Source organism: Myripristis murdjan, chromosome 1 (assembly GCF_902150065.1).
Source record: "Myripristis murdjan chromosome 1, fMyrMur1.1, whole genome shotgun sequence".
Lineage (NCBI taxonomy): Eukaryota > Metazoa > Chordata > Actinopteri > Holocentriformes > Holocentridae > Myripristis > Myripristis murdjan.
In genome coordinates, this window is record NC_043980.1 from 18,346,082 (window position 1) to 18,371,023 (window position 24,942).

Sequence of the window (24,942 nt, forward strand, 5' to 3'; positions counted from 1 at the left end):
CAATCTAGGATGTGATCAGGCCCTTGACCACTACATGTAGGGAGATATTACAGTGCTAACAGTAGAGTTGCCTTGCAAATTAAGGATGATATTGCATATTATGACCTTAACAGCGAGACAAACATGTTAAGTTTATGTTAAGTTTTGTTTGATAATAGGTGTGACCTCTGCAGTATCTCTAATCAAACTATGGACAGTGGTCCATGGGCAGCGTCATAGTTAATTAAGCATACTGCACTCACTTGAAAAAAAAAAAAAAAAATCTGCCGGTTTTTCAGGATTAATGAGATAATTATGTAAGACAGGGCAGAATTTTTTCCCCAAGAAAACTTTTGTCATAATTTAGACAATTTCCATTAATTCATAATAAATAAATAAAAATCAAAAATAGAAAAAGACAAATGAATTCAGAATTCTGCTATAACTGCCTTTAGAAAAACAGACCCCCCCCCCCCCCACACACACACACACACACATCATGAATTAAGTCATCTCATTCTGTGAACTTGCATTAAAATGGTTTGTAAAAGCTCCATAAAATTGATGAATTACATTAAAACATCAAAATGTACACAGATGTTGTTAAGAATTTATTAGTTAAATACGCATTATTTTCAAAAAGGGTTTCTTTGTAATTTCACACCATCAGCTGATATAAATTAGTTACTGATGTTTGGTCTCATGAATACAGTGGACATACAGTAGCAAAAATCATTGTATTCAATGTCATCCCTGAGAGAGCAACACAAAAATAAAATAAAAGTATTTTCTCCAGAATTACTGTTGATACTTAAAAAAAAAAAAAAAAGAGACTTCCAGAGACAACTTCCAATATTATTCCGTTTTGTATTGTTTAGAAGAGTGGCACTTAACTAGCAAAACAGCACCATTTGACATAAAAGTAAAGAGTCAAGAGAGAAGACCATGGTGGTCATCTGGGACCAAGTCCATCTCTGACACATCTTTACCAGCAACTGCAGTGGAAATCTGGTTCCCCGCTTGTACCACAGAGTCCAGATGGGTGGAGTCTGCAAGGTTATCTGCAGTATTGTTAATTGAATTGTCCTTGTTAGCGCTGCTGGCCTGGGTGATGCTGTCATCAACAAAATAATCCCCGTCACTATCGATGGTAATGACAGTAGGCGACTGCCTCCCTGTGCGCTCTTTACTCTTATGTCTCTTGCTTTTCTTCTTGTGTTTCTTCTTTTTCTTATGGTGTCGCTTGCTGTGTTTAGACGAGCTATCCTCATAGACGATCTCCACACTGAGGCTTCTGCTCCTCCTCCTTGACTTCTCCTTTGACTTTTTATGATGTTTCTCTTTGCTCTTTTTGTGTTCTTTTGTTAATGACGTGGAGGAATCTGGTCCTGGGTATGATTTGTAAGGTGAGCTATTGGCAGTTTCTTCCAAGTGCCTTGTTTTGTATTTTCTCTTCCCAGCAGGTTTGTCATGGTGAGACCTCCTTCTTGTTGAAGGTGAGCAACTGCTGGAGTCAGTCCTTGATCGGGAATGCCTCCTGCTCTTTCTGTGACATTCTCCACTGCGGCTCCTGGAACGAGAATAAGAGCGCCGATCTGAGTTCTTGTGACAACTGAAATAGTAGGACCGCTTCTCTGTGTAATGCGCCCTACTGTCATCTCTCTCTTGGCCGTGACAGTTATACGACTGGAGGTGATAGCTGTATAACTGTGAATTACGGCTGAAACCATAGTCCCTCCTTTTATCGTCGCTGTCCCATCTTGAGTAGGATCGGTCTCTGCTACGGGAACGAGAACGTCTCCTACTTCTGGAGAGAGTCACTGGACTCCTACTGCACTCTTGACTTCTTGACCTTCTCCTCTTTCTGTCTCTGTTCCTTGACCCATGTCTCTTCTTCGATCTATCGCCACTATGGTATCTTCTACTATCCCTTTCATGGCAGTCTCTGGTTCTTCTGTCTGACTTACTAGATGGCTTGTGTCTTAACGTTGACGGACTGTATCTTTCTTTTGAACCTGAGTGATGACACTCCCCTTCTCTGCTCTCTGACCGTCCAGCACCACTTGGAGCCCTGCTAGGTGAAGTTGGAGGACTGAGACTGGTAAAGCGAATGTGTTGGGGAAGTTGAGGCACTTCTAAAGTCTCCTCGTGGTCAGAATTCTCAGAGTCAGAAGAGAGCTGAACCAGCTCTGGAGTCCTCTCTGCTGTTGGCTTTACAAAGCCTACAATGACACAGTCATCATTGTCAGATGACAAGCACTCGTCGTTTTTAACTTGAAATGAGTCTGTTTGGTTGTAAGGACTCCTGTGCTGTGGAGAAGCCTGGCACTCATGTGGCTCCTCCTCTACGCTGCTGTCCGAGTCTGAGTCTGGAACTGATAGCCGCTGAACTCTGCTCTCCTCTGTTGTAGAATATGATGGCCCAGGCGTCTCATCATCCCATGCAGAGTGGCTCAGAGCGGACATAGAGTTTCCTGGGGGGTCCAACTCCACAGAGTTTTGCTCATCCTCTGAGATTGCTATAACTGATGAGTTGGAGCTGCTGTCCTCATTAGAGGAAGGAGCAGGGCAGTCGTAGACAGCATGCTGGTCATATGCCTCCATATTGAATGGAGACTTTGCGAAGCTGATAAACTCATGTAAAAAGTGCTCTGCACGCCCCTGGAGGAAAGGCCTGAGCTCTTCCTCCATAGCTCCATCCTCCATGTCATAGCGGGTAATGCGTGACATGATGATGTGTTGTACTATATTGACTAAAGAACCATGGGCCCCATACAGCACCATGAGCTCTCGTTTTAGCCAGGGCACGAGTCTATGTAGACAGGCAGGATTCCGTCTGTAAAACTCAGCTGTGGTGTCTCGGGAGCGGCCCCCGTCCCGCACGCTTCGAACCCTCACACCTTGCCGGTATAGCTCCCTCCTGAAATTGATCATTTCTGTCTCTGTGACACGACGCACTACCCTGCCTTCACTAGCAGCTCTCCTCCTGGCTGCTAACGTCATCATCATGTGCCTGAGGCTACGGTCCCGTCGCTGTTGAGGAGGGTTTGCTGAGCCCTCAAACATTACTCCACTGTCTGGGGGTGTGGATGTCCTTCTCTGAGTCTGCCTTTGCACCCCTGTGAGAGTGGTGCGGTACCGGAACCGAGCTCCCCCAAAAGTCCCAAAGGAGCCATTCTCTAATGGCTGCAAGTCATACTTCTTAAATTCTTGTTCAGATTTTATACTGTGATAGATTGAGTTAAATGGCTGTTTGCACAGTGGGCACTCTGCTTTGTTCTTGGACCACTCATGGATGCAGCGGAAACAAAACTTATGCAAGCAGAGATCCAAGTAAGAGATGTTGCTGAATGTGTCCAAACAGATGGGACACTTGGAGTCCGGTGACAAGTCTGCAGACATTGCTGCGGAGATTTTGTTCCGGGTATTCTTCTGGCTCTGCCGCCGTGCAGTCTTAGTGGATGACATGATCTAAATTAGAGGGAAAAATTATGTTAATTTTGAAAATTCTGTTTGATTCATTCAATTACTCGCTAAATGATAACGGTGGAGCATCCATGGAATATTCTGTAAGTACATTTATGTACTTCACTTTAACCAAGAATCAGAGTCAAATATAGCTTTGATATTTTAAATTAATCCTAAAATTACTGTAAAGAAATGTCTACCACTGCTCATTTGAAGGGTAAAATATTGAAATGATTGTTGTGCATTCAACCAAACACCACAATTCATTGACATTGTAGCTGCTGTTTTTTTTTTTCAGCAATTCTCATTGTGAGACTGCTCTGCACTTGTTTTATCTCCATCCTTCAATCTAGACACAACAGCTAGAAGGATGAAACACAGACTGGATGACAATTTTATGGTAAATGCTTCACCTATAGTTGTATAAGCCTGATGGACCATGAGGCCAATGCACACCTTAGCCAGGCCAACAATATCTTTGTTTTTTCAATGACACAAATCCCACTGATCAATAACACATAACTGTACCATCCAGAGGTCCCATTACAATTATCCATTGATTTGCATTTCAAATGTGTGATTTCTTAAGCATGAATAGAGTACTGGATTACACACAACTCACAATTGTTAGGGATTACACCAGAAACCCAACATTTAAGTTAATTTAAGACTTATTTAAAAAATAAATAAATAAATAAATAAATAAATAAATAAATGAAATAAAGCCAAATTTTATCTTGTTGTTGGTGAAATGCCAGGAACAAGCTACAAGGAGACCACTTAGAAGCTCGCATGAAGATTTCACTAACTTGGTCTTCTGCTGTAAAAATACCCATTATGATGCCATGGTGATTTTTTTTTTTTTTCCAATGGCGTAAAAAGTTGAAGTGCACCACTGGAGTGCAAGGTCAGAGGATTGCTATGTTGTTATCATCGCTGTTACGACTCATTTTTATACACCAGGTGTGCACCTCATTAAACGCAGGTTCTCCTTGTGGTCGCATTAGGTTTAAAATAAAACTGCAGAGTTCCTGCTGCACAATCCAAGTGAAGCCAACAGCGCCAATGTGCCTTCCTATATGCTGTGTGAGTTTCGGGGTTTTGTGGTGCATGGCACGAGGACCGAAATCAGGGTTAACGCTGATGTTGCTGAAACATGTCAGCGTTTCAGCATTCATACTGTACATGTAGCTGCCCTGTGGGTTCACTGTCACCGTGTAACAACTGGCAAAAACAGTATTTGAAAAGTTAGAGCTAGCCCATGCTACGATTAGTGGTGCGAAATGAAATGCTACACGTTTATTTTTCGCTTCAGAGGCTATTTTTTTCCCTGCCAAACTGAAATATCACTAGCTACCAATTATATAGCATACATGTCTGGGCAATTTGGTAACGGTAGTGTCAAACAAATACATGCTTTCCAGTGAGAGGTTAATAAACTTCATGAATCCCCCTGTATACTCTATAAGCCTATTTCATCGTTTGAGAGAAGTTAATCTGTAATGTCAGTGAATTCAAGTAACGTTGTGTCATTTCTAAGATAACTCATGTTCAAAATTTTGTAACATAATGGTTTGGTCAATGTTAACACTAGCTAGCTTACGTTACATAAGCTGTTACCCCGTTAGCTGTGTGATATAATGTTGTCATTAGCCAATTTCTATGAAAATTCACTCACACACCTTAGCATGACTTGTATAGCGTCGTCGATAATCCACACACTAGAGTTAAGTCATGTCTTGAACTAAAGATTTGTCCATCTCCACTTTCAATTGTGTTGTTTTCGATTAGCTTAGCTAGCAATGCTAGCTAAAGTTAGCACTGCTCGTCTGTGTCCGTTCTGTTATTCCCGACATCACATTAATGAACTGGCAAATACATTAGCATTAAGCGTTCATGCTCTACTTAAATATTCAGGGCCAACAAACAAATTATATTTTTAAATCAAGCACATTATCCAAAAGTGTCAAGCTGCGGCCTCTAGTTTACCAGCAGATCAAGGAAGCTGTACGCTGCGCTGTGCGGAGAAAAGTTGTCAAATGTTAGCTAACTTACCCCTGAGTTTCCCTAACACTGCTGTGACTGGCATCTGATGAGTTAAATACGTTTTGTCCTGTAAGACAGTCTTCTTCTCTCCACGCCTATCGTCCTTTCAGCGACAGTTTTGGAAGTACACCGCACTCGTCCCATGTCCCGCTGTGGCGTCTCAGCAGCGCCATTATGAAACACACTGGAGTTCTGGGCAAACAATGTAACGTCTCCACCACTTCTGGTCAAGGATTTTCAAAATAAAATGCACCAAGTGACTGTTGACGGTTGGGTGTCGCCGTTGTATCCATAGATATCTATAATAAAGGCTAGATGTCTTTATTATAGATATCTATGGTTGTATCTATATGGTTGTGGCCATATTATGGTATTATTACATTGGTTCTAGCCATATGACTAGGCGGACTGTTTTTAACGTTTATTAATACATGCCCACTACACGCCCGCAAAAAGCCTTTTGTACTTGATTAAAATCACAGTGCAGCTAAACTTTCTGTACAGTGGCACAAAAATGACCTCTTTTGACTAAATTATTGTTCTATGACAATATTTTATGTGGCTATTATGGATCAAGCATTGATTTCTGGGTGTCTGGGTGGAGGAGCAGGGTGAGGGCAGTAATATGGCATATGCACTATTTAGTAGGGACGTCAAACTGGTGCCATGGAGGGTCAATAGGCTGCAGGTTTTCACTCCAACCAAAATCTCTATCAGGTCATTTCACTGATAATTCCCTCCTCTGTGCTTTAGGGTGGGGTGATAAGTGCATTCACCTAGTGGAGTTTTAGGTTGGAGTGAAAACCTGCAGACTCTTGACCCACCAGTTTGACACATGTGCACTATTGGAACAAACTCTATCTGTTTATCAGTGCGGGTGGTAGCACATTACTGTAACAGAGAAAATCACTGGCCAAATAACTCTCTGATGTCTTAGCCACTGCAGTGGCAAAAGTGCTGTCTCGGTTGTCCTCAGCACTGCAGAGTGTGGAGCTCATCTTTTTGCAGAGCACCTGATGAAGTGAACTGCAGGCCTTTGTGAGAAAACCAAAAAATCTCTGGCAATGTCTGGCACTCTTGAAGCCAAATGTAACTGGCACCACAGGGAATGTTTTTGTTGTTTTGTTTAATTTTGTAAGCAGTTTTGAATATCTTCCCCATAATGAATGCACAGTTATGATAAACAATAACCAAAGTCAGGTTTGCTTCAGACATCCTACGGGGACTCAGTATGTGTAACTCGGTTTTCAAAAATTTTAAGCCGCAGGTGCCTTCACCTCAGATTTAGTTTCTCTTTAAATGGCGGTGAAATGAAAATCTAAGAGAAACATTTTTCACAGGAGTGCCATAGTGTATCACTTGTGAAAACAGCAGTTCATTAACACCTCTATAGTAATATGTCTTCATTTTCAATTTGTAACATAGGATACCTTGCACATATGCCAGTTTGTAATATTTTAATAACATATACACATACTTTTCTGACAGTGACTTAAGGAAATTATAGAAATCTTTCAACATTGTCTTCAGTGATGACCATGGGTCTCAGGGAGATCTGGAACAACTTCCCCTGTCTCCAGAATAGTGTCACCCTGCACACAAACACAAGGAGAATAAAGAAATGGTTAGATACTCATTATCTCCACCGAGACATGTAAGAGAAATCACAGTCTTTCTGTGAGAGCATCTCTGGGCTGTGATACAGAAAAACAGGAGCGCGCTGGGGTGGGTTGATTAGTTGTGACTTGAGTCAGATTTTGTTACAGGAGTGGAGGCAAGCAGGACGGTTTGCAGGGACTGTTCAACTGATCAACATATTGCAGAAACACAACTCCAACATGCTGCTCTTTCAGTCAAAGCTGTCAGATTACATTTATCCTTTTGATCAAACTGACAGTAGTGCTCATAAAAACAGCAATGTCCCAGTTAAAAATGGCGACACGCATGTATGCAGCGGCTTTGCCCTCCCTGAAGTTATTTGTTGTTATCAATGTGCCATCAAAGAACTGAACACTATTAAATAATAGCAGGCTGTTGAGAAATCTGGAAACTGTGCAATAACATCATAAATTGAGTGCTATATAATAATATTCACTGGAGTGTGCAATATACTGAGCGCTAATATTATTTTTGTGTTATAACTATTATTTACTATAAGAGAGTCAATGGTTGTTTATGTTTCCATCATCTTTTAATCTTATCATCCTGTACCTTTATTGAGCTACTTATCTGTCTACGTACCACTGAGGGAGTTGCATTGAACTTTCATTGCTGCCATGCCAAATGACTTCATTTGCGATACATGATTGTCAGGAATTGTCAGTTGGATAGCCACAAAATACAGGTCAAGGTTCAGGCTTGTAAAGCAATCTGTTTGAAGTTCTAAATACAACGCAATAATTAATAAATAAGGCATACTCACTGGGAACAGTTTGGGCTTCAATTCCACAATACCATATGGCTTTTTCTGTGAAACACAATTATAATGTTAGTTAGTAGGCTATCTTTCTGTTGATGGTGAGATCACTACACTTTCCATTCATGATGAAGGAAAACTTGACACTATACCTTCTTTGTGAAATACAAAACCAAATCTAACATCAACAAACACTGTTGAATACTGATATCTCTATTAGTGTTTTCTTCCTCATTCAAACAATTATTCAAGACCTCTGTTACCAGTATGAGTGACTACAAGAATAGAAGACTGCTTCAAATAACAATAATAACAGAACATCAGTCAATCAGAGGCCATTCACAAAGCTGGAGCGCTGACAGGATTATGTGCACACATACTGAATGTGCTGTGCAAAGCATACAAACTTGGTCTTCTGATATACATTAAACAGATATGTCCAATCCCCAAAAGATGCTAGTCATACAGATGTCTTACTACACTGACCCACACTACACTGACCCAGTTGTAGTGCAACACTGCTGATGTTTTATCACATATAATGTTAACTTACAGCAACATGATACTTCACGTAGTAATGGATAATCCAGGCAGGTATCAACACGCGTGTTAATGTGAAAACTCCAGCTGTGTATGCTTTGTAGGTCTGCAAGGAGATAAAAGTTAGAGACAGATAAATAATAAAGAAAGAGCAGTACAAGAAGCTAACAATATTTAATCATGCTGTTGTATACAGATAATGCATATTTCTGCTTTGCATAGAGCTTGAGAACGCAGTGTCAACCTGTCCTGTCAACACTTTGAGGCCATTCAGGACACCTCTGTCCCAAGTAGTTTACTTCCAAAACAGCAACACTGGAATTTTCATGTGAATTTTCATACTATTTGGATTAGGGCTGCATGATATGCACAAAATTTCATACCTTGATATTTATGCCAAATATCTTGATAATAACACATTAATCAATGTGACTATGGGTGCACACATACATGAACTTGTGGGTGTTTCAACAGTGATAATTAAACATTTTTCAAAAAACAGAATAATAATAACAACAACAATGTAACAACAACAACAACAACAACAATAATAATAATAATAATAATTTTATTGATCAGAACAGACCGATCACTGTGTTAGACTAAGCCTAAATTTGATATAATCCATATCGTTGCCTTTGGAGATGTTTATACTTCCATGTTCATAACACGATACACGATAACAATATATTGTTCAATCCTAATCCTAATCAGCAGTGGAGAAATGAAGGTGTTGTGGACAGACAGATGTGAGGAAGATAATCTAACTTGCAAAGGCGCGATAACATAATTACAGCGAGGTGTGTTGCATTGGTCATTACACGGTGTTTGGCTTTGATTTCTGCTTGTTCCATTGGAGATAAATAGCTTTTTTTTTTTTTTTTAGTTTAGTTTAGATAGGTTAGGAACACAATCACAAAACCTGCATCAACAATAGCACACAGTTAGCTTTGGTGTGCCACGACAGGTTTTCAGTGCAGCACCAAAGCTAACCGTAAAGTGTAAAGTCAAAGTATCGTTGAAGTGTCGGTGGACGCAAAGAGTTGTTTTATTGTGTTTTACGTGATATTTGGCTGGTGTCTGGGGAGGTGTAGGATTTCTGTCATCACCGTTAGCAGCTAAAAGTTACGTCGTTAAGTGGCGACTCACGTAAAGCCTCCACAGGCTCTTGGGCTCCAGAAAGCCAGCCCAGAATTTAGCGACGGCGCCGGCGGGTTTCTGCGGGATGACCGGCTCCCTCGGGCTCAGCTCCTGGTCCTTCAGCCACTGCCTGCGGAGCTTGGCGATCTGCTCGACACGGAGCTTCTCGTCCGGCGTGTATCCAGACATTGCTTCTTTCTCTGTGTGTTCAACCTCAACACACTACAATGACACCATGGAGGACACCTTCCTGAGTGCACCGACGAAGAAGATCTGGAGGAAATGTGACACGGTTCGATCAGTACAGAGGCCTTTAGTGCGACATCTACTGGATTGGAGGTGCCATGTGTCTCACAGGTAAATGGCAGCCTTCAATAAAATCAGTGTGTGTGTGTGTGTGTGTGTGTGTGTGTGTGTGTGTGTGTGTGTGTGTGTGTGTGTGTGTGTGTGTGTGCGTGCGTGCGTGCGTGCGTGCGTGCGTGCGTGCGTGTGCAGATTTGGAAAGGAAGTCTGATCTAAATGATGCACACACGGCTAATTTTGTATCTACAGATCGATCCCTTTATCGCCACCACCTGGTCAAACTTTTTATTTAAAACTGAAGTGATTTTGTAGTTGCCTAAAACCTCAGCCCCTGTTTCGCCTGAATTCTTTTATTTGAGTGTTTCCTTGTCCGCCATATTGATAACAAAAGTCCATATCACACCATAAACTTGTCTTGACTCTCTTCTGAGGGCATGTGCAACATTTAGCAAAAATCAGTCCAATGGGAATGCTGTATTATAGTCAAATTCCTCAGTGCTTGGACCTCTTAATTGCTGTTATATTATAATACTACATTTTAATAGCCAATTCACAATATATGCACATTTTGTTTTATAATTCACAAACACAAATAAGCAGAAATAGAATGTCTCTAATTTTTTTCCAGTGCGTTATTGAGCTGTATTAATCTTTTGTGCAGCCTGTTAGTTTTGACTGCCAGGTGCTGGAGCTTCCATCTATGGGGCTTAACATAAACCAAGTTGTTAGATAACCAGTGTTGTCTTTAGGTAAATACGGCGGCTTCCATCGGTTGTCTTGCGTAACCTACGTTTACTTAACGTTTTGTGCTTATTTAGAGCCCTAAATCACTAATCAACAGTCGGAAATACGTTTGCAACAAATAAAACAGGAGGACACCCCTTGACTTAACCCACATCGCGGTAAAAAAAAAAAAAAAAAAAAAAAGAAAAAAAAAAGAAAGAAAGTTAGCTTATTAAACCAAATCACATTTGCTATAGCAAATATGTGACAATGCACGTTTATAAATAGAGGTTTTAGTCACCGACCTGTAATATGCTTAAAAAAAAAACAAAAAAAAAACAGAGGTTTTATTTTGAAATGTACTGACCGGAAGTGGTCTGTTTTTAGTTATTTTTAAAAATTAAATTAAATTTTATTTTATTTTACTTCTTTATGTAATTAATTTCAAGTCAAGTACATGACGTATACGCGCAACATTCATTTTTAATTTGAAAATATTCTGTATTTTTTATTATTTGATCTGAAGGTTTGACGCTGCTGTCCTGAACTTCCGACGCTGCCCGTTAGCTAGCGGTTACACAACGGAAGTAATTAGCTAAACACTAAACTTAGCCGCGAATCAGAAGCTGTCAGCGGTCACTTATTAAATGATTCAGTAGCACTCAAGGTAATGTATGATTTTTTTCCTTCATAAAGTTATACTATCATTTGAAAATGTACGCTTTTATAATATGCGGCTGTGTAAACGGTCCGTCTAACGGCCGAGTAGCTCAACTGTTAACTGAAGTCCTGTAGCTGTCGAGGCTAACGTTAACCTTAATGTTAGCGTCAGTGAGCGGGGTCGCTACCTGCCAAAACTTTCTCTGTAGAGTAAACAAAAGCCTTTCCCAGTAGCTAAATGGGGTAAAGTTACTCGTCGTCATTCATTATCTTGCAAACTACTGAATGAACTTAAATTTTGAGGGGAAATGAACCTCGGGAGACTCACCAACTGTCCACTTCGACTGTGCTAGGGGCTAACTATCCCTTTAGCCAGCAAGAGAGTAAGGTTACATGTGTTAGATCTTAAAATATACCACTCATGTCACTGAGTGCGGTTAATTAAATGTAACCTTAATTAGTGTACACATGATTCATGTTGCTACTAAGCTTTACAGTAGTAATAATTTAATAGTGTTGTTTTTGACTTTGGCAGAAATAAGTTGTTTTTATTTAGTTGATTCACGATCATTTACAGCACTTGAACTATTGTTTTATTCATATGTTTATGAAACATTTAAGTACAATTTAACTCCCCTTGCCTAAGGACAAAGTAATTTTGTTTCCGACCCGTCTTTGTTTTACAGGGACATATTAGTGTAACGGACTTATAGTCCAGTAATTTTAGGCCAAAATTGGGGTGAACCTAGGACAAATTGCAAGAGAAGCAAACTCAACTGATTTTGTATCCTCAGTATGTCCTGAGTGAGGGAAAAAAAGTCCCAAGAAATCCCATTGGTGGAAAGTTTTGAAAATCACCTATTTATGACCACATATTACCAAAAAAACACTGTTTCTAAAACACGGGAAAGGGGTTCAACATTTTACTTTCAGATATCACTATAAAAATTCACAAGATGATTACACACACAAAGACAAGAAAAAAGTCAATTACAAGTTCTTTGAATTATTCTGTTTACACATGCATATCACACATTATCTGATTTGATATGCGTTAATAAGGAATATAAGGAATTAATGCCAGAAGAGACATTTAAACAGTGAATTAAAAAGTTACTATATATAAAGTAACCTTGAATTAAAAGGTTACTATATAACAGTAAATTAAAAGGTTACTCTATATATAGTAACCTTTTAATTCACTGTTTAAATATCTGTTCTGGCATTTATTCCTTATATTCCTTATTAGCGCATATCAAATCAGATAATGTGTGATATACATGTGTAAACAGAATAATTCAAAGAACTTGTGATTGGCTTTTTTTCTTGTCTTTGTGTGTGCAATCAACTTGTGAATTTTTATAGTGATATCTGAAAGTAAAATTTTGAACCCCTTTCCCCGTGTGTTAAAAACAATGTTTTTTGGTAATATGTGGTCATAAATAGGTGATTTTCAAAACTTCTCTTGCAATTTGTCCTAGGTTTTTTCATAAAATGACTGGACTATTAAAGAGTAACATGCTGTGGAGTTCAAGTCCGAGTTGGCTCTGACAGTTGGATGTACTGTCCTGCCATGTTGGATTAATAAAAGAAAGATTTTGACACAACTGTAGCCTATTATTTACCCACAGCCCAAAGTGCTGGAGAAGGCAGTCCTATAGCAACATTTCACCCTGATTTCAAAACTTGCTTTTTCCCCTCATAACCACAAAGGCTATTTCCACATACAGAGGTGATAAACCCCTGTCTCTATTTCCCCTTGCAGGGCTCAGCCAAGCTTTGGATGGAGTCAGCACCTGGATTTCCACTGTTTTCTCACTGTGTAGTCACAGATAGCAACATCACGGCTCGGGATTCACGACATCCTTCGTATCCGTGAGAGAAGAATGGTCAAATATTTCTCTAATAGCACAGACATCAGGAGTACGTGGGACCATGTTGTCTCTGCTTTCTGGCAGAGATACCCCAACCCGTTCAGGTACTGTTACATTTTCTGTTGAAAATGTTAATGTGCGAGTACTTCAGGTCCACCCGGCTCAAATAATTGTGTAAGCTGCTGGAAGATCAGAAAATTCAAGTAGAAATAAGAATATCTGCACACTTAGTCAGTAAGTCAGTATATGCTCTGATGAAGATCTCGTAGATCGAAAGCTTAGTAAAGTGAAATCTGCAGTGACTAAGTGTGCAGATATTCTCATTTCTACATGTAAAAATATTCTTACTGTTCGTATTTTAAAGCATATAGTGGACATCAGATTTCTGCACACTTTTTTCAAATCTCTTTTTTCAGTTTTTATTGGCTTTAGGTCCAAAATGAAAACCTCTTAATTTAGCCTACATTTTTCTCTATAATTCGGGTATACTTACCAGCCAAATTATGTTTAAAACAGAAGACTTGGGAACTGTCTCCATTTTTGGGTTAATATGACTGTATGGACTGTAACTCACTGATTTGCCTACCAGTTCTAGGTGCAAGGAGGCCTTTCTTGTCACACTTTACACTGCTCAGTATAATTTATAATATACACTATAACTGTTAAATTGACAGTATGTATCAAGACATTGTTGCTGACTAGGTGCATCCATTTGCTGTTATGGAAATGGAGACCTGGGTATATGAGAAAGCAGATACATTATACCAGGTTTGGGATATTGAAAGTTGTTTGGCCATGCTCGCTCTGTTTTTTTTGTTTTTTTTTTTGTTTTTTGTTTTTTGTTTTTTGTACTTTCAAGTTAACCCATCAGAAACTCGATACAACTTTGTACCACATCAGAATCACAATCAACTTTAATGGCAAAGGGTGCTTACACTTACAAGGAGTTTGACATCTGTTTACAGTGGCCTCTAGTACTTAAATATGTCACACAGAGTAAATTTAGCAGACATTGCTCCAGGGTGCGACCTAGTGAGGGGCGATATGGACTAAAAAATTTATCACGATAATTTCTGGCATTTATTGCGATAACGATAAAAGTGACGATAAAAAATATAAAACAATTCAACTCCATCTTTTTGACTACAAATCTATCACCGCATTCAGTCTTGAGAACCCCACAAATACTGCTCAAAAATAATACTTACTGTAGTCAAATACGCTACTAAACTATACCAATTAAGTTTAAGTAGTACACCTGTACTGCATCCTTTGTAATCACCGCTTTTTTGCAAACTTTGCATATGACAGATGTTTGCTCCACGTCAGACTTACTGTAGCCAAACCAGTTCCAGATAATCGAGCTGGAGCCTCGTTTAGCAACGAGCTCTTCGCTATCAGCCCCGTGCTACACGTATGAGCTGCCGGCTGCCAGCAGCGAGTGCGTTGCGCACGTAATTACGTCATCAACAGGAGTTTATCGTTATTATCGCGAGATGACATATTCTTACCATGGGGAATTTTTTTGACGATATATATCGCAAACGATAACATATCGCCCATCCCTAGTGCGACCGTTTTGTTAACACATGGAACCAAGACATCTAATGCAGCCTACTCTGCCTCTGATTGGCTCTGAGCCGGATATTCTTACCCTAACCATCACATTCCTTATGGCTAAACCTAACCAGTCTTATCAAGGAAGGCAGCTAGCACTATCCAAGAGAGGTAGAGTAGAGCAGGCCTGTGTGGAATGCAGGTAGGAAACTAAAAATGCATTTGTGAGGCCACACCCAGATGAAGGGTTGCCAGATATAATTGTGTCTTGAAATTATTTTGAAAGAGTATGTTAGCCAATTTGCAGTATTTCTTATCTCACCATTTTAATGCTGGTTAATTCTCCATCTTATTTTTGTGTTTTTACCTGCTCACCTTGCTTTTCCCTTCAATTATCTTTCCCCCACACACAATCTATTGTTATTATGATTCCCATCCCACCCGCTCCTGTTGACTTTTTCCTATCTTGTCACAGTCACATGATAAATATTCAAATTGATTCACATCCTGCAGGAATTCCACAGGAATGCTCTGAACCATAGGATATTGAAAAAATATCAGCATGTACTACATATCTCACTGACATGACTGTGTGTCTGTGTGTTTTTCAGCACCCATGTTCTCACAGAGGACGTTGTGTACCGGGAGGTGACTGCAGACCACCGGCTCCTCTCCAGACGCCTCCTCACTAAGACCAATCGGCTGCCTCGCTGGGCAGAGAGGTTCTTCCCCTCTGGAATGTCCCGTTCAGTCTACATCATCGAGGACTCAATCGTGGACCCTGTCACTAGGAGCCTGACCACCTACACCTGGAACCTCAACCACACAACACTCATGGTGAGGTGTCGTCTGATGTTACTTTTTTTACCAGCCAAAAATAATAAATAGCTTTTCATCATTGCAATTTGCTAACTATTTAGCATGTCATTTTAGTCCCAACTGTGATTCTTAGTCAATAATATAGTTGTATGCAGTAATAATAGTAGTAATACTAAACTGCATGCTTAAAAATATTAGCTAATCTGTTAGCTAATGTTCCCTGCTGAAGTTCCTGGTGTAATTTGGGACAACCCTAAAACAAGCCCACCCCTTCAAAATCACCAACATATTCCATTTTCTTTGTTCAACTGAGCAATTTATTGTTTTGTCTCAGGATGGCATCATGAAACAGAAATGGGTGTGTTGTTGTGAGCTTGGGTGAGCCTGTTTATATTTACAGATCTAGCCAGATCTAGTGTCATGCAGGAACAGAAGATTTATTAGGTTTCAGGCTGTATTTTCACTTAAAGCCAGCAAATTTGAGCTAGAAGAGAATACACCATTTGATTCTTTTACTTGAGATGCTGAAGTTAGGAGAGACAAAGAAATAACAAAATTGCGCAACATAGTATGCAGCACAGTCTTATCTATCTTCCCTGTTTCCTATACTAGTCAGTTGAGGAGCGTTGTGTTTTCCAAGAGTCTGGGGAGCAGCCGGCCTCCACCCAGCTGAAACGAGAAGCATGGATATCCTCAAGTGTATACGGCTTCTCCAGACCTATACAGGTACTACTTGCATTATGAAATATTCACATACATACATATTTAATGTTTAGAAACATATCTTTAATTTTGTTTACTGTATGATCAGGTTGAATCAGAGCCCAGCTTGGGCCTGTTGCTAGCCAAACCAAGTCTAACCTATAGGCTTAGTTACTAGTTATTCGAGTTATTCATTTTATGGCCAAACGCAATCAAACCTGAGATCACATTTGCACATGAACAAAAAAGGAAAAGTCAATAGCGTCCAGCTCCAGACCAGCAGACTGCCTCTGTGGCAAGGCATGGCTCCCTGACTGGGCCGGTGGAAGTGAACCTTGCGTCTTTAAAATAAGACAGAAATAAATATTGTGATGTCTTAATTTTGTTATTTACATGTCTTAGGCTCAACGGTTGTTTTGTGCATAGCCCCTGTCAAGTAAACTAATAAACAAAACTAAACATGGTCCAACCAGCCATATACTAGTTTTTCACCTAATCTTGTTAAATGCATCAAGCCTCACCACATGCACATTGGTCACACAACAAAATATACAACTCTATATGCATTTTGTGTGATGACTCTCTTAAGGACTTGATTGAGAGGCGAAAGATTGTGATGGAAGTAGTTTTACAATTTAAGTTGGGCCACAGTCGATTAAAAATGCAAGTATTGCATCTCAAACTGCAGATACAGGAATAACATTTAAGAAATAATGATCAAGAAATTACAATTCCTATACACTGATTCAAGCTTTGTATTTCATTAAAGTGCTTAGCTTAATGCATAATTTAGAAAATGTTGGATTTGAACAGCGTGCTACAGTTATTATACATCAATTGATTGAAGAGTTCAACTTCTATCCTGATAATGTGAGATTCATTTCAGCTGGCCCATCCAGGGAGCACGACTTAGGGCTTTTATTTTAAAGACACAAGGTTAATTTCTGCTAGGCTAGCCAGGGAGCTGTGCCTAGCCACAGAGGCGGTCTGCAAGTCTGCAACTAGATCTCATTCAGAAAAATAGTTTGGTTAAGAAAAGCGTGCAGTCTCCACTGTGTCTGTACACATACATAATGTCAAGAATAAAACACAGCCTAAAACGAAAAGTTTTATTTGCCAAAAGTGCACCAAGCCCACCTCCATCCAGTGGTCTTTTTTAGCAAATGAAGGAGAAATTAGAAAGAAATTAGAAAATCAGTCTACAGGATCAGGTTGCAGACCTTTGAACTCTGAGCATATAAAGCAACATGTTTAAATGAAAATATATTTTCACTATTCCCTCTTCTTGTATAGTTTCATTTTTAGTATCTGAATCCAGCCAGTGAAAGACTGTATGCTCTTTGCTTAAGTTAGGTATGACTTAATCAGTAACTAGTTGGCAGCTAGAAAAGTACACTTTGAATATTTGCCCTTTTTAAAATCAGTCCATCTGTGGGTGAACTAAACATCTACTAGGACATGTATATGTGAGTCAGAGTGATTCAAAAACATCTAACACATTCTGCCAGCTTTGCCAGAGTTTAAAACTAGGCTATGTATTCTCTTCCTCCCCAATCTACCGAGACACATTACTTTCTATCATGCAGGCTGACATACCAAAAGCATTTTCAAGTGTCTGGTATGATTTGTAGGTCAAGCAATAGCATGGGCAGCAGAGACGTGGGAGCCTGCGTGAAAATGCCAAAATAAAGAAATGGGAGATTTGAGTGGAGAAAGGAAATGGTGGCCAAAAATATGTCAGCCTTGTATTATTATTAGTAGTGGAACATGCCAGGTTTACTTGAATACCCCAGAGAAAAGGAGAGAGATGACTGTAAGCAAAGTGCTGTTTTTCAGATGTCTCCAAATGTAAAGCCATTTCCTGTTCTGTCTTTTCCCAGGAGTTTGGATTGGCCCGCTTCAAGAGCAACCAGGTGAAGGCCATGAAAGGGCTGGAATACGCACTTTCAAACTTACACGGTATGTATACTGCAGCAGCAGTAAAGGGAGAGAAGTGCAAGGGAAAGGTGGAAAAGGGTTTATTAGGCCCTCGCCCTACATCGTAGAGAGGGCCTATTGTTTTTGTATCGTTTCTTCTTTTTTTTTTTATTATTATTACGTGTCTTTAGGCCTTAATTTGACCCCCTAAACATGCTCAAAAACTCACCAAATTTGGCACGCACCTCCAGTCCGGCGAAAAATTCGATAAAATGGCAACTTGGACCCCCGAAGTGCAAAAATGGGCTCGCTAGCGCCACCTAGGCACAAAAAGGCACACGAAGGCGGCCGCTGCGGCCCACAGGAACGTGATAGAAAGACCAAACCAGCGCCGAAACGTAGGTCTCATCAAGGCCGAGATTTCACGCGCTCGCCCCCCCGACCTAAAATCAACAGGAAGTCCGCAATTTGCCTTTCAAAGTAAAAGTCAGGCCCCGAAATTGCGCGTTGAACAAAATTTATCTCCTCCGAGGCCGTAAATCATGGCGGCTTGAAACACGAATACATGACAGAGGATACCGTGCTTAACAAAAGTTCTGAAGGAACTATTATTCATTTGAACCGTTTGGGACTTATAAGCCCTTGAAGTCGGCAACGCCGACAGCAGCAGTAAAGGGAGAGAAGTGCAAGGGAAAGGTGGAAAAGGGTTTATTAGGCCCTCGCCCTACATCGTAGAGAGGGCCTATTGTTTTTGTATCGTTTCTTCTTTTTTTAGGCCCTCGCCCTCCAACGGAGAGAGGGTCTATTGTTTTTGCCGTGTTTCTTTTTTCTTATTATTATTATTACGTCTAAATAACCTGTAATTTGACCCCCTGAACATGCTCAAAAACTCACCAAATTTGGCACGCACCCCAGGTCTGGCGAAAAATTCGATAAAATGGCAACTCGGACCCCCAAAGTGCAAAAATGGGCTCGCTAGCGCCACCTAGGCACAAAAAGGCACACGAAGGCGGCCGCTGCGGCCCACAGGAACGTGATAGAAAGACCAAACCAGCGCCGAAATGTAGGTCTCATCAAGGCCGAGATTTCACGCGCTCGCCCCCCCAACCTAAACTCAACAGGAAGTCCGCAATTTGCCTTTCAAAGTAAAAGTCGGGCCCCGAAATTGCGCGTTGAACAAAATTTATCTCCTCCGAGGCCGTAAATGGTAGCGGCTTGAACCGCTAATACATGACAGAGGATACTGTGCTTAACAAAAGTTCTGAAGGAATTATTATTAAATCGAAACGTTTGGGATTTATAAGCCCTCGAAGTCGGCAACGCCGACTTCGAGGGCATCGTTTTTTCCATGGAGTTTGGTGTAAACAGGCGCACACTTGGCGCGAATTAGGCCCCTGGCGTCTAAAGAAAACGTCGCACGGCTTCGAAACTTATGCCACACGAAAGAGGACGGAAATTCCTACAAAAATATGTAATTAACTTTTAAATTGGAACAAGTTTGTGGCCGCTGTGAAGACTTTTCCAACATTTTGGACCCTGGTGTCCTCTCCTCTGCACTCTGCCCGGTCATGTGACTCACTCTAGGTAACGGACAGTTCCGCAATACACACCCATTATAAACCGTCAGCGGGAGCAGAGAAAACAGTCAAACTAAAACTGCCATAACTCAAAAACAGTATAAGATAGCGAAATCATGTAAATACAAGATTTACAGAGCCAAGTCTTGTGACTCGTTTCAAATTCAAATGGCGTCTGTAACTCAAACGATGTCCGAGCGGCGTGACCTCAAACAGGGGTGGGTTTCATCGATTCCTCCATTGGATTGAATGAGGATTTGACTGTCATTTTCGTCTGATCATGACACAGCGAAACAGCGACATGAGTCAGCTACGGCCAGCGCCAGCGCTGGCCGTAGCTGACTCATGTCTCACAAACACACACACACACACACACACACACACACACACACACATTCATGATTTCTCCATTGGATTGAATGAGGAGTCCACTGTCTGCTTGCATGTTGCTCTGATAATGACAAAGCTGCCATTCCTCATGTCAAGCACACACTAGGAAGTCCCCGACCTTTCAAAATAAAAGCCCTCCATTGGATTGAATGAGGATTTGACTGTCATTTTCATCTGATCATGACAGCAACACAGCGACACAGCTGTGTATCTCTTATATATCTCTCTCTCTCTCTCACACACACACACACACACACATTCATGATTTCTCCATTGGATTGAATGAGGAGTCCACTGTCTGCTTGCATGTTGCTCTTATAATGACAAAGCTGCCATTCCTCATGTCAAGCACACACTAGGAAGTCCTCGACCTTTCAAAATAAAAGCCCCCAACTCTTTCAAAATAAAAGCACCAGAAATACCTTAAAAATGAAAAAATGGACAAATTGTCTGCACGTTCATGGCGTGGACACAGGGCGGGGATCATGTCTCACACACACACACACACACACATGCACAATTTCTCCATTGGATTGAATGAGGATTTCTTCCTGCAGTTTGGTCTGACCATGACACAGCTGCTAGTACTCATTTCACACGCACACACACAAACACACACACACATGCATGTGGGTTCGGTGGGGTGCGAGGCCTGTCCATTGCTGCTTGCAGCTTTTTTTTTGTTATTATTATTACGTCTAAATAACCCTTAATTTGACCCCCTAAACATGCTCAAAAACTCACCAAATTTTGCATGCACCCCAGGTCTGGCAAAAAATTCGATAAAATGGCAACTCGGACCCCCAAAGTGCAAAAATGGGCTCGCTGGCGTCACCTAGGCATACAAAGGCACACGAAGGCAGCCGCTGCGGCCCACAGGAATGTGATAGAAAGACCAAACCAACGCCGAAACGTAGATCTCATCAAGCCCGACATCTAACACACACAAATACACTCACACAGGCATGAGTATCAAGGCCGTAGCTGCCAGCAGCAAATACACACACACACACACACAGAGACCGAGGCCGTAGCTGCACACACATACACACACACGCACACACTCAAAAACACACAAATACACACACACACACACACACACACACACAGGCACACACACACACTTTGCCCAAACCATGTGGGTTATGCCTCTGACATTTTGGTAATAAAACCTCACACCTCTCAAATAACTGTTTACTTTTCAAAAACAGTCTTTAAAATGGTGACATTATGTCCTTCATCCTAACTCATCAATACTTCAAGAGGTTTTAAATTTGTTCATAAAAAAAGCAAACATCAGGCAGGGTAACATGCAGCTGAGGGAATATTACACTCATGACTTACACATTATAAGCTCCTCTGTTGGTCATCTCTTCATTCTTGATAACATCAATGCTGGATAATTTACTCATGTTTACATGTCATCTCTTTACCCATGTGAATATACTGTTTTAATCAATTACAATTCATACATATAACCTTCTGTATAGTTATATAATATTGCATTACACAGTAAAGCAGGAGTAGTATTACAACAGACTTGTTTTTCACAATACACTGAAAGGACCTTCATTCATAACAGTATGACAGACAACATTTTGTACTTTAGAATATAAAATTTATTTTTCAATTCAATTTCATTTACATGTAAATGTTTTGATGATTGCATTTTACTTTTAGTCATTGACATTTTTTCTCAGTACAGTTTAGTTATTTATTTACAAACATTTAGAAAAATCATGGCTGTACTTCATGTATTGTTCATGTAAGAAAAATAAAATAGCATAGGCCTGGATTCCAATTCAATTTTATTTATTTGTATAGCCCAGAATCACAAATACAAATTTGTCCCAAAGGGCTTTACAGAAAAATACAACATCCTCTGTCCTTAGACCCTCACATCGGATGAGGAACAACTCCCTAAAAAACCCCTTTAACAGGGAGAAAAATAGGAAGAAACCTCAGGGGAGCAACAGAGGAGGGATCCCTCCCCAGGACGGACAGACGTGCAATAGATGTTGTAAACACAGATAACAAACTACAATTAAGATAGGATTACATTTTTAACTATTACCTCATACATCTCATGTCCCAGACCTACAATACTGAGACTAAAGTTCATCTGAACTACTTTGACAGGACATAGGTACAATGCATGTGCTGTCTCTGTCCCACGATGCCACTTGCTACAAGGCGACATCATCATCACTTGGGAGGTAGGGAAGTTGGGGACGCTGCACCACAGTAGCATCTTCAACCAGGAAGTTCCCCTCAGAGTAAAAAAAGAACATTTTGAAGCAAACATCACTGACTAACCGCATCTCATAGTACACTAATTAAAGTAACTACAATTTGTTGACAGGGCCACCCAACTGTGTAAAGTTGGTGAGGCATAGAGAGACAGAAAAGATAAGAATGGGGGACACAAATGGGAGCAGAAAACCTGGAAAACAGACCACTGCAAACAGAAGTTTTTTTTTTTTTTTTTAAATAACTGTCCTGTTGTGGCAGCTCAGGCGTACAGAATGGGGAGTCTGTGCCTCGTTGCGCCACAACAGATTTGCTCTGAGTTCATGCACACCAGAGGGAACACTTCAGTGTTGAAAGTGAACCTCTTGTGTACAGACAGTACACATGAAGGTGACATGGACTCAAACATGCAGAACTATATACATTTAAACTTTAAACAGACATACATTTAAAATTTTAACAGATATACATTTAAAATTTTAACAGATATACATGAAGAGCTCATTTGCAAAAACAGATCCCCATTTGAGTTTATTAAACCTTTTTAAACTTTTTTGAATTGTATTAAAATTTACTTTATATTTATTTGAAATAAATATAAAGTAAGGCTAAGTAAACATATAAATAATAGAAATAAATTATTTCTATTATTTATATCTTTACTTAGCCTGGCATAATGTTTATTATCCTAAATCATGCTTTGTGTGTGTGTGTGTGTGTGTGTGTGTGTGTGTACTCCAAGCAGTATCAGTGAAACAGTGTATCCATTTTAAGAATGGCTTTTATCTGTTTTTGCAAATGAACTCTTCACATTTAAACTTTAAACAGAGACCAACAGCTAACACGTGGCAAACAGAGACTAACACATCCATAAACCTGTGACACATGATTCCATGATATACGTCCCTACACATGATGCTCACAACTAAACCTTCTCTAATTATACCTGGAACACATGATTGGCTTAATCTAAAATCTAACCGTGATCATCAATACCGCATCATCAATACATAATCTAAAATCCCAATAAATACACGATATAAATACCATAAATAATGACAATAAATAACAATCTATACAATTACAGTGGGACAGGCTCTAAAAAGACAACATTCATGGTGGTAGCCAATGTACACACCATGAACAACACAACACACTACAAGTCAGTTTCCTCTGAACCAACACGCAAACGCGACAACACTAACATTTGCACCGGGACACTGCAATGTAGCTCCGTTTGACTCATCAAACAAAGAATTTACACCGGTCGTGTGAATTCATTGTTTGCCTCCTTTGCCAAACAAACCAACCTAACCCTCATCAAAATCCACGTCTGACTCGAAGAGGCCCTCTACCTCCTCCAAGTCAACAACTAACCCCTGATCATCGTTGACACTAAAACTACATGCAACACCTTCATGATCACTAAAATACGTGGGCATCACTGCACACTCCACATTATACTGTGTTGTTTTAACATAAACGTGATCAATTAGTGTCCCCTTCTCTGTAGTTTCTTGTGTTACATGCTGACTAAATCCTTTTTCACCCATAAATTTGCAAATTGAGGATGTTTTTAAAATGTTCTCATTGAAATCCCCCATTATTACAATTGTGTTACTGATTGGATGTAACCAATCAAGTAACTTCCCCAGATTTTGTTTGAATAAAGTAATTGGATAACACGGTGGACGATAAATTACTGCCAACAATATGTTGAATTTGTTGCACAGGCACACCAAACACTCCAGATTCAAATCGGGCACCTGCAGAATATCACAGTCCAAATTATCTACGCTATACAAACCAACTCCACCATGTTCTAGGTTCTTTAGCTCTAACAATTTGGGGTTACTGCTGCTGTAACACAAGCCACGAGGACGATTGTGGAAAGTGTAACCTTCAATTTGGACACTGTCTAATGAGGACTGTGCAGTGAGCCACGTTTCTGTCACAGCAATACAGGTAAGCTGTAAATGCTGTGTGCAAGACACCAAATCTACCAAGTGGCGACTTAAATTTTGAACGTTCATTAAATACACAGAGAAACTGTGTGTATTTAATGAAGGCTCTGGCTGCTCAATCAAAAATGGAGGCATGCTATCCAAGGCCTCCTTTATGGCGTTCTTGCAATAAATTGCCCTCTCTGAAAAATCCTCGATGATCAGTCCAGACAAGGCCCTAACGCGACTAAGCGCTACATATGCCTGCCCCGGTGCAAACACCCTCTTCAAAGACACTACCGCCTCGTCCACAGTGAGTCCTTGCACTTTGTGAACAGTGCAAGCCCACGCTAACCTAAGAGGAAACTGACGACGCAAACCGCCACGCTTAGTGGCTCTATCCTCCTCTGGATCAATGGCAGTAGACTGCAGGCATTCTACTGCTGCATGTGCACGGTTTTTCCTCCTATCTGAACCAATTTTCTCATCATCAAATCTAACATACACAGTGAGAGGAAACGTGGAATCCTCTCCAAAAACTACCTGAGTAACCGTGCCACATGCTCCATTGACCAGGCCGTCCGCAACATCCACGTTCTTGCACAACATGACCCGCGCGTTCCTCGCTATACACAAAG

General features: G+C 40.4%; 3 protein-coding genes across 4 annotated transcripts in view; 1 reads left to right on the top strand and 2 right to left on the bottom strand.

The window, feature by feature from the left end:
* Positions 1–577: 577 nt before the first annotated feature.
* toporsa (topoisomerase I binding, arginine/serine-rich a) lies at positions 578–5,690 on the bottom strand. The gene is made up of 2 exons (XM_030051987.1): positions 5,503–5,690; positions 578–3,450 (listed from the first exon to the last, which is right to left on the bottom strand). The coding sequence occupies exon 2, from the start codon at positions 3,445–3,447 to the stop codon at positions 910–912; it is 2,538 nt and encodes an 845-aa protein (XP_029907847.1). The 5' UTR covers positions 3,448–3,450; positions 5,503–5,690; the 3' UTR covers positions 578–909.
* A 1,245-nt stretch (positions 5,691–6,935) lies between these two features.
* ndufb6 (NADH:ubiquinone oxidoreductase subunit B) lies at positions 6,936–9,868 on the bottom strand. Its single transcript, XM_030071006.1, has 4 exons — positions 9,599–9,868; positions 8,463–8,555; positions 7,916–7,960; positions 6,936–7,085 (listed from the first exon to the last, which is right to left on the bottom strand). Exons 1-4 carry the CDS (start codon positions 9,776–9,778, stop codon positions 7,020–7,022), a joined length of 384 nt encoding a protein of 127 aa, XP_029926866.1. The 5' UTR covers positions 9,779–9,868; the 3' UTR covers positions 6,936–7,019.
* A 1,309-nt stretch (positions 9,869–11,177) lies between these two features.
* Positions 11,178–24,942, top strand: part of LOC115372688 (PRELI domain-containing protein 1, mitochondrial-like) — a 69,731-nt gene continuing 55,966 nt past the window's right edge. For both annotated transcript variants that reach the window (XM_030070888.1, XM_030070809.1), the window contains exons 1-5: positions 11,178–11,282; positions 13,041–13,253; positions 15,318–15,543; positions 16,138–16,251; positions 18,108–18,186. In XM_030070888.1, coding sequence (XP_029926748.1) covers positions 13,162–13,253; positions 15,318–15,543; positions 16,138–16,251; positions 18,108–18,186 — 511 coding nt within the window. In that variant the 5' untranslated portion in view covers positions 11,178–11,282; positions 13,041–13,161. The remainder of the gene's footprint in view (positions 11,283–13,040; positions 13,254–15,317; positions 15,544–16,137; positions 16,252–18,107; positions 18,187–24,942) is intronic.

Excerpts from the sequence above, each read along its gene's own strand:
- ndufb6 (XM_030071006.1), bottom strand. The coding sequence starts at position 9,778 with ATGTCTGGATACACGCCGGACGAGAAGCTCCGTGTCGAGCAGATCGCC. Across the intron at positions 7,961-8,462 it reads ACGTGAAGTATCATGTTGCT|AAAAAGCCATATGGTATTGT; the intron begins GTAAGTTAACAT and ends TGTGTTTCACAG. Across the intron at positions 7,086-7,915 it reads TGAAGCCCAAACTGTTCCCA|GGTGACACTATTCTGGAGAC; the intron begins GTGAGTATGCCT and ends GTTTGTGTGCAG.
- toporsa (XM_030051987.1), bottom strand. The coding sequence starts at position 3,447 with ATGTCATCCACTAAGACTGCACGGCGGCAGAGCCAGAAGAATACCCGG.